Here is a 9,944-nt window from a genome sequence, read left to right on the forward strand (position 1 = left end):
TTCAGACTGATTATATCCGGAGGGGGAGTGAGGATTGATGTTTTCATAGTTTAACTCTTCTGTGAGGCAGTTCTTTATCTTTCAGTTTGTGTTTTGTAATTTTGTACATTCTGGATACATTGTAGAGGTTGCAACATACCACATTGGGCATGAAAATTTTTCTTTTAATCTTGTATTGAAATGGAGATAATTATTTTTTTTTTTTTTTAAATATTGACTGTTATTAAGCCAGGTTGCCATGATCTTTGTAGAAGTGATCAGTTATTAAAACTTTTCCTGCTGCCTTTCAGGATTTATTTGGTGTGAGCATGGTTGTTCCTTTAATGAACCTTCATATCAAATCTCTAGGAGCAAGTCATACAGTTGCTGGAATAATAGGTGAGTGGCAGTACTTGACTAATTTACCAAAGAATACGATAATGTGAACTGAATTATGCCTTACTGCAAACTGGACATTGTAACATAATTCCTCCTTGCTAGTAGCATAATAAAAAATAAGGCCAATTTCCAAGTAAAACCGTAAGGGCAGCCACACTGCGTTAGACCCAAAGACCTGCCCAAACTTGCATACTGATAGTAGCCAAAAAAATGCTTTTCCAGCATCCAAGAATTCACAGCTCAGCAACTTTGGGAGCCAGAGGTGTTGCTTTTAGTTTTGTTGTTATTTGCAGGCTTTGCAAAGAGTACTTCTGCAGCCAGTTCTCCTGAGCTTTCCAAAGCCTGTGATTGCTCCCAGTCTGACTCAATTCCTTGCAGCTATCTTTTGGCAAAACATTTATTGTCTTTAAGGAGTGTTTACAAAGAAATTCTGAAGGTTTGAATTTTATCCTAAAAATGAAGTGGTAAGGTGAAGTTCTGTGATTCTAAAGTTCTTATTTGTATCTTATGGTACTGTTTATGGTTTGTAATGATACAAGTATGATATTCTTAATAGCTACGTGTGGTTGACATGGGCTCTGTTACTCAGTTTTTTTATTACCTTTTTTATTTTGGATAAAATTTAGCACTTTTAATGAAATAATTCTGGTGCTGCTCTGACTTGTCAGAGTATTATTTTAAGCAGCAATTAGTCAAAAATATGTTTTCAATAGTCTGCTTTTTTAACTTTAAAAGGAACTGAGTTTTGGAGTGTATAAATGAAAGATGCTGGTGGATATTTTCTCTCTGCTTCTCTTTGCTGCTTCTCTTCTGTTACTAACTGCTGCTAAACTCTTGGCCTCTAGAATGAAAGAGTAAGGTCTGTGGTTTCTTCAGGGCTTCTGTGGTGCCTTGTAACATGTTCAAGTGCCAAATGGAAAGTACTTAGTGTCTCCCAGTAATGAAATTCTCTCCTGATTCTGAAAAAGCAATTATAAATGCCAAAATCTGTTTTGTTTAATACACCACAGAAAGCAACATACTTCTTCATTACATAGTTGTGAGAGTTTTCAGCAGAAACTGTTTCCTTGGTTATGTGCTAAACTCCACCCTTGTTTTGCCTTGCTCCCTCTTCCTATTCTTCTCATAAGTTATTACCAGAGTTTCTCTCTTGTTTTCTTATTTAAAATTTTTGTACTGTTTTAATTTAAAAAAAAAAAATCGGTTTATTTTTTAACATTTGTATTTCACTTGTTTGTTTTAGGGTCTCTCTATGGTATACTGCAACTATTTTCCAGCACATTTGTGGTGAGTTCTAACGCTGCATTCCCAATTATGCTGGTATTTCTGTGGATTTTAGGGGGAAAAGGATGAGGTTAATAATAGCGTTTCTTGAAAATTTTAAAATGTTTATAGTGTTCATATAAGCATTTTTGGTTGGTGGATCCAGTTTTTAGTTTGTGTGGAAAATATTCAATTTCAAGGGGGTTATCAAGTTTTTCAGAACTAAACAGAATACAGTCCTCAGACAAAAACTGGAATCCAGATTTGGGCCCAGTCGTACATTACTGAGCACGTCTCGGTCACACAGGGTTCTTTTCAGTGTTGGTGCTGGTAAAGCAGTTGTCTTCAGTGCAGTAGCCTGTCCAAAAAGTCAGCTCTTCATAAGCCTGTTACCCAGAGTTTGCTTTGCCTGCTCAGTGAGTGGGGCCCTGTAACTTGCTGTATGGCTTAAATTCATGCATTATACCTCTGTGCTTTGGTTGGTTTTGTTTTCTATTAGCTTTTGATTTTTTTACATCCTAATCCAAGCAAGAGCGCAAAGACTAAACATCAAGGCCAAACCTCTCAAATGTATGCTTTACCTATCAATACTTTAGATACTTGTATTTAATCAGAAGTACCTTTAATATTACCCTGGTACATCCTAGCTTTAAAAAGAGCAGATTTTGAGCATCTCCTGAGGAAAAACTGTTTCAGAGTTTTGTTTGTTATGCAGGCCACCTGGGATAATTTGCTTCTGTAATCTTGGGGCATTTTCTTTGAACTGCAAGACTATTGCCTACTTTCTTAAAAAGCTTTCTGTTTGGAATCAGGCTGATTTAGAAGCATGCTACATGCAAATTTACTGTTTGCCCTTCTCATAAATACTTCCTACACATCTAGACTTGGATGACAAACTCCTCATAGCTAAGATTATTCCTTTTAGGATGCTCAACAAGCTTCTAGTACAGAGAGACCGTTGTTGCAAGGAAATATTTGTGGTCAGTTGCGATAACATTTTCAGAGGGGCCCTACTACTAATATTTCATGGTGTTTACTGCAGGATTGTATTTTTAAAAGAGAGAAGTTATTTTTAAAAAAGCTGCGTGCATGACATTAAATAGAATGATAGTTTCAGCAGGTGTACTGCCATCAGGGCAGAAGTCTGCTCATCGCTTCCAGATTTTGAGCACTTAGGAATGTTGTGTAATAAGCTTATTAAGCTATCATTGACAGTCCTTTGATCTCTTGTCTCAATTTAATTTAGAAGTGCTGATTGTTCACTGTACATAGTTAAATGTTATGAAAAGCTAATCTTATTTTTTGCTTTATAAAAGGGCTGCTGGAGTGATATAGTAGGAAGACGGTATTCCCTGCTTGCTTGTATTCTTCTCAGTGCACTAGGTTACTTCCTTCTTGGAACGTCCACCACTGTGTTCCTGTTTGCCATTTCTAGAGTCCCTGTAGGTGAGTAAACACTTGGCACTTTGCAGTTTAAATTCCCTGTAGTCTCAGCTTGAGAATTACTACTGGGGATACCGTGGCATGTGAAGCATCATCATCCAGCAGCACCAACTGAACCCTAGTAATGGAAAAATCTCTGTGAATCAAATATTCCCATGACTTTTTTCTGAAAATAATTTGAAATGAATACCCAAAAACTGTCACAACTTTTATGCCACCTTGAGTGGTTGAATTTTATGAGAATAGGAGCAGTGATTTCTTGAAAGAGGCTGTTGTAAGGTTAGTCATAACAGGTACACGATACACCAGATCACTGCTGGAAATCTTGGCCTGCACTTGCAATGCAGAATGGAATGGTATGTGCATTATTGTTTTTTCTCATGCTGAAAATATACCTGAAACTGATACTGCAAAATTTGGCTGAAATTTTAGGTTGCTTCTTCAACAGAGTATTTATCTTATGCAAAAGCATGTACATTTGCAGCACTGAAGCTAAGTTTGTGCCAGGGTTCATATCAGAGTTCTTATAATAGCTGAACAGCTTTCACATATATTCTGTTATAATAAGCATTGCTGTTACTGTGAACACATCTACTAAAGGGCATTTTTATGGCCTATAGTCTTGATTTAGGAACCGTTCATATTGTTTCTTAATTTAAAGACAATTTGTTAATGAATTATTTGGTCAATATTTGATTACTTAGCAGAGGTAATACTTTTTAATGCTAACAGCACTGTGACTGTGACAACATTGCCCTAGTCAGAGGGAAGGAGCATAAAAGATTGCATTATTAATATTCCTGCAGCACGCTTACCCTTCTGTGCTCTCCTTTTGCCACCCACCAGTGTCTCATGTGAATTTGGTATGTTACAATCCTGGAAATCTCCATGCTCATCAAAGTTGGTACAGAGTAATGTTCCTAAACAGACAGGCCGTTCCTACTGCACTATTACCCACCCACGATTTCCTATTTTAGCAGCTATTTTATTCCTAGTGTGCTCCAGCACTCAGCTGAGTTACTACTTCTTTCACCAGGGCTGCAGGAGCACTCCTTCAACACAGATGCATGAAAAATTTTGATTCCTAAGTCCAAATCCTTGAACAGCCAGGATGATGGTCATGGCCCAGCATGCTGCATGACTCTAGCATTGAGGAATTTGTGGTTTATGGAATCTTAAAAATAGATTTTGAACATGGATATTACAGATAGCTTCTGTCATTTTACATCCTTTGTACTGAGCAATACATGTTTATTATCTTGTTTATGTTATGTTGCAGGTATTTTCAAACACACACTCTCCATCTCTAAAGCTCTGCTTTCTGACTTGGTTTCTGAGAGAGACCGCCCCTTAGTAATGGGGCGCTTCAATGCAGCTTCTAGCGTGGGCTTCATTCTGGGGCCTGTCGTTGGTGGCTACCTTACCGAGTTGGAAGGTGGCTTTTATCAAACATCTTTCATCTGTGCCTCTATCTTCGTTCTGAATGCTGGTAAGTTGTATGTCATATTTTGCATCTTGGGTCCCTTCATTCGTCACTTTTGTGCTTTTATGCCATTTGTAATACCTTGAATCCATGTGTGCGTATCATCTGTGGCATACATGTTTTGTATACTGATACTAGCCTTTGAATTTGAACCCATGTGGAAGGGCAGTAATTTTGAAACAGTTAACCTCCAGATGCTTCTCCTTCATGCTGTATGTATCACTGTTGCATTCAGACACAGGAATGGGAATTTTTCACATGCCCAAAGATGAAGACTAGAAATCAGAATTTTGGCTTTAGCCTTTAGATTTGTTTATATGTTGCAAATGCATCACCACAGTGTGTTCCTTCCTTACTTTCACCACATTTAAAATTGAACTGATACTGTGAATAACACTAGACTTAATCTTTGTAATTTTTTGAAAGTGAAACGATTGTTAAAGTCCTTTTTTGAATTTTGATCTTTATGCTAAGTAAACTCTAACAATCAGACTAATGTCTTCCACTTAAAGTTAATGCAGTTGAATGAAATCAACTAATTTCTTGATCTGTATAGGTCTTGTCTGGATGTTACCCTGGAGTGAAGGAAGCACTGGCAATAGAGAACATCAACAAGGCAACAAAGGAACAGACACTTGCTCAGAAAAAGCAAATCGTGACCTCCACTTGAAATCAGCAACTAATGGAGCTATGGCAAGCGATAGTCTTTTCCGGTCTTCGTGGATCCAAGTTGCAACAGTGCTGAAGAGGATTAAAGGAATTGCGTGCTCTGATCTGTGGGATATATTTTTAGTGCGGTTGCTGATGTCAGTTGCTATACTGCTGTACTATAGTAACTTTAGTCTGGCCTTGGAGGAGAGATTTGGGATGAAACCCTTGTTCGCTGGATACCTAATGAGCTATAGCAGTGCGCTTGGAGTCCTGGCTGGTTGTCTGCTTGGACCAATAACGAGACTCTATCAGCACAACACTTACAGAATTCTGTTGCACTCCAGCACTCTTACCTGCACGTTGATTCTCCTGTATGCATCAGCACCGAGCATATGGATGGTCATTTTGTCTTCCACATTCTTAGCCTTTTCAACTACTATAGGTCGTACTTGTATCATTGATCTTGAATTGACCATTGGTGGGAATGAGGCCAGCGGTACGCTCCTAGGCGTTGGACAGTCTGTGACATCAGTGGGACGTATAATTGCCCCGCTCCTTTCTGGAATTGCTCAGGAGTTCAGTCCTTGTGGCCCTCCGAGTCTAGGCGTTGGACTAGCTTTAGTAGCTATTCTGATCATGAATGCAAACAAACAAAAATACTGTAGCCATGGAAATGTTAAGTTAAAAAATCAATAGCTGCAAATTTGGATTGCATATCTTACAGGAGAGGCAAAGCACCTCAACCTGGCGTGATGCTTACACCTGCCAGACTTGTACAGTAGTAACAATGCTGCAGGGATGTTAACTCTAGAGAGACGTTGTTCTAACTGGTACCACTAGAATACTTGTGAGAGGGACAGGTGTTGCTGTATTGTACTGGCTGGGATTTTTTTACGGATTTTTAACCTTTTTGGAGGGGGAAAAAAAAGTGATACGAAATACACAAATCCTGCTTGTAGCTCACATTTGAAGTGGTGTTTGATAGATTGCTAAAAGACAGAAATTAATTCTTATTATTTAATCAGAGGTGAATTTTTATTATTTAATCGGAAGGAGAACTTGCAATATAGCTCATCAGCCTAAATTTCTTAGGCTGTGGTCTGCTGCCATTTGTCTGCTGTGACAGTAGCTTAATTAACAGAGTGTTTGCTTATGTGATTTTGTTAAGCATACTTTGTCTACAAAACTTGCTGAACAGCATGATTAGGCACCTTGGGGTAGCCATCCGACCCCTGCTGATTCCTGGTCTTTCCCAGGTAACAGAACCGGGTATATGCTAACTTCGTGTATTAGAAGGCCTAAAATGGATAATTATAGAATAAGACGGGGTCATTCAGACTTGAAACTGAGACTGAATGTAAGCTTTATTGAAACTTGATCTGGTGGTTTCTGTTTAGTAGTAACTTCTCCTGAGCAACTTTGTCATAAATTATATTAATATTTCCTGTGCAGTTTTTTCTAACTTCATTTTAAGAATAAATTTGCTTCTTAATTCTTTTGAATGACTGCAAAGGTGTGCTGGAGCAACTAGCAGTAGTTCACAGATCTGAATTAATGCATTCTCTCGTCTCTGGAGGCATAAGTGACATTTCAGTGATGAGAAAAGCTCTTGTCTTGGTATTTTAGTCTTCATTTGCCTGCGCTACTTAACTAATGAGAGGTTACTCTCAGAGCTATACTGAGAGTTGTAGCACTCTCCTCTGCTATTTACTGTTCAAGCTCATATTACTTGCCAGTCACCACTGTTTGCATTTCATTTGAAACGTACAAAAAAATGTATTTTGCACTGATAAAGTTCCATATGCTTTTCCTAGTATTACTGGATGAAAGTACACAGTCACCTATGTATAATAATTGGGTTTGGTTTTTTTTTTTTTATTAAAAACAATTTAGTTACCTCCTTGAACACACCCATGTGGTGTTGCTGCTTTAGGAGAATCCCAGATGGTGTTTTGCATTTCTTTTTCTCCTTTACTTTTTCCAGTGCCTGCTATCATGTAAGTCCTTGTTGAAACCTTAGTGATTCCAGTGGCAGCACCATGGGGATACATATAGAACTCTGAGTTGTTTTAATTTTATGTATTGACATAATGAGTGTGTGTCTTACTCCTTCTGTGATTTCACTACCTATCGTCAGAGTTCATACTGTAATTATCTGAGTTTAATTTGTCTCTAGAAACTTGAGGGGTTTTCAAGTGTCTTATCTCCTCTTGTCTTGCTTGGTAGATGCCCCAAAACATTCATGTCCTAAGTTTCCTATTTGCTTTCTTTCCATCTTTTAAAGATTATTTTTAGGTTTTTTACCTAAAACCACCCTTCTGTAAGTCAGGGACTTCTGTTTTGCAACTGTAGCAAGAGGTGAAGGAAAAAAAAGTAGGGAAAAAAAACCTCAAAAAATAATATACATGAAAATTTTAGTAGTTATACTTGTTGGTTATATGAGGTAACAGATAACATTTACCCTTCTAAGTTGCTGCACTGATTGAAGCTGGATTCTGTCAACACCATAAAATTCAGTTTATATTAACGTATACAGCTGCCTGAATATTGCTTTTCTGCTTATAAAAACATCAAAACTTCACTGTTTTTGTTTATACATAAGTGAAAAATGTGCTTTCCACAATCAGCAAATACTCCTTGTTTATTTTGAAAAAAAAATGAAATTAAATCATTGAATTGAGAAATCTGTGGACAGCTGCGGTCTCAGGGACATGTTGCAACTGATGTTACAGAAGAAAAGTTTTTTTACTTGTAGGCCACAATGATTTCTGAAGTGCTGCAGAAACACTTCTTCTTTGTAAAGGCTGTTACAGAAAAGTTGCCCTATTTTTTTGGTTTTGTTTTTTTCTTTTCTTTTAAGGAATAGAAATAAAATGTGTGACATTCCACATCTATCATTTCATTGCTGTGTTTTTCCCCTCTGTAGCTGAAACTATAGCACAAAATAGAGGTGTTCAAGTCAATACGAAGTACAGATGTTTTATCTTTTTCTTCAAGCTGTTCCTTACAATGATCATTTGAATCTGCTTGCTTTTCACATAAAAGGCACAGGACCCAAGGGTTCAACCAAGAAGTGGCTTGACAGTGAATGAAAAAGAAGAAATAAAAGAAAAAAGAGAACTTACCAGTTTAGAGATGGAGTGCCTAAAGGTACTGTTTCTAGTGCCTGGGGGCCGTGTTTGGATCCCCTGTGTTGTCTCTCAGTTGCCATAACCATGCAAGTTCAGGGAGTGATGAGTAAATGACATCCCTGGAGATGAGGAGATGCGACTCCCCCTTTTAAGTTGAGGGAGGAGCAGTTGCAGCTATTTTTGGCTTCAGTCTAGTGGACTTTACTGAATTACTCAGCAGTTTCTTGAATCCAATTGTGGTATCTGAAGACTGTAACAAAACAGATCTGAATATGGACTAAAGAAAAATTTCTACCTGCAAATTAAGATTTGTCTCTTGCTTGCTGTTACTTTAGTTTTGGGTTGGTTTTCTTGGGCTTGTAGGCACAGTTTGGTTTTGGGTTGTTGGGGGTTTTTTTGCTTTTTACCTTTTGAAATTTTCACTTTTTTAACAGTGACTGCTTTTCTGACTGTTACGATCAGCTGATGTTGAAGAGGCTGTGTATACAGTATAGTAATTTATTTCCATAAAACAGCTGGTAGCATACAATGTGCACTGATTTTATTGCTTTTAAATGATGAAGTGAATGTAAGATTTATTCCCTGTTGGTGTATGCTGCATACATTTGAAGAGATCCTTTATAAACATACCTGTTCCGCAGATTTCAGCTTCTCGTCCTGTTTTCTTTTCTCTGAATTTACTCACCACAGCACCATCACAGGGGTCGGTACCATTCTCTTTTTTTTTCTGAGAACAGGTTGATTATGGAGCAGATGAGGCGGCAACAGAAGAGGACAAGCGTTGCTTACTAACTGGCTCGCTCGTTACTTCAAGCACTCTGTAATGCCATTGCATTCTAGCTGATGGGAACCTCTGTGGGTATGTTCAGGTGCTGCCAGCCCCCATTTGGTTATGGGTGCTGTGGAGTACCCCTGGGTAAATGATGTTTTATAGCCTGATGCTTGGGGATTTGAAAACCCAAGACCTGACTGTGCTGTTACTGCTATAATTTTGAAGACCCGTTCATGAAGAGCTTCATCATGAATCTTGGGAGTATATTGTAGCCCAAACCCTGAGAATCAAATGATTGTGAGTGGAGCTCAGACTTCTTTCTCATAAAAAAGAAAGTTTTTAGAGCTTGTTTTAAAGGGAAGCTTTGAAAAACTTCTGTACTAATTTACAAGGAGAAATGAAGCCAAATATCTAGTTATTTTTAATCCTATATTAGCATCAAAGGACTATTTTTGAGAGGTGCTGCACAGTAGGAACTGCTCTTCCATTCTGTCAAATTTGTAATAAATAGGAGGTCTTAGATATAAAAATAAATTAAGTAAACTGGGATATTCAAAATGCCTTTTCCTTTTTATGGCGAAAAATACTTTTTGAAACAAAACCTGTGGCAATTAGGGTGCTGGCGTAACTCAAAAGTCATAAATGTAAACCTGAGCACATTTCAGATCATGAAACAGCGAGACCAGAGCAGCCAGCGTAGCTACTACTTTCCCTCCTGCAACCTTAGTCCCTCACATTCTGTCAAATCTCACAGGGTGAACAGGCTTCCAAAGCACCGCAGTGCTGTACGGGAACCACATCAGTGTTTGCCTACTTGGGAGAG

At 38.0% G+C, this 9,944-nt stretch overlaps 1 protein-coding gene across 1 annotated transcript; it reads left to right on the forward strand.

The window, feature by feature from the left end:
* The first annotated feature begins 231 nt into the window (after positions 1–231).
* On the forward strand, positions 232–8,838 carry MFSD9 (major facilitator superfamily domain containing 9). Its single transcript, XM_009638935.2, has 5 exons — positions 232–378; positions 1,622–1,665; positions 2,958–3,087; positions 4,364–4,573; positions 5,124–8,838. Exons 1-5 carry the CDS (start codon positions 309–311, stop codon positions 5,912–5,914), a joined length of 1,245 nt encoding a protein of 414 aa, XP_009637230.1. The 5' UTR covers positions 232–308; the 3' UTR covers positions 5,915–8,838.
* Positions 8,839–9,944: the final 1,106 nt, after the last annotated feature.

This window comes from Egretta garzetta, unplaced genomic scaffold (genome assembly GCF_000687185.1).
Source record: "Egretta garzetta isolate BGI_Z169 unplaced genomic scaffold, ASM68718v1 scaffold5, whole genome shotgun sequence".
Classification (NCBI taxonomy): Eukaryota; Metazoa; Chordata; class Aves; order Pelecaniformes; family Ardeidae; genus Egretta; species Egretta garzetta.

Excerpts from the sequence above, each read along its gene's own strand:
- MFSD9 (XM_009638935.2), top strand. The coding sequence starts at position 309 with ATGGTTGTTCCTTTAATGAACCTTCATATCAAATCTCTAGGAGCAAGT. Across the intron at positions 379-1,621 it reads TACAGTTGCTGGAATAATAG|GGTCTCTCTATGGTATACTG; the intron begins GTGAGTGGCAGT and ends TGTTTGTTTTAG. Across the intron at positions 3,088-4,363 it reads CATTTCTAGAGTCCCTGTAG|GTATTTTCAAACACACACTC; the intron begins GTGAGTAAACAC and ends GTTATGTTGCAG.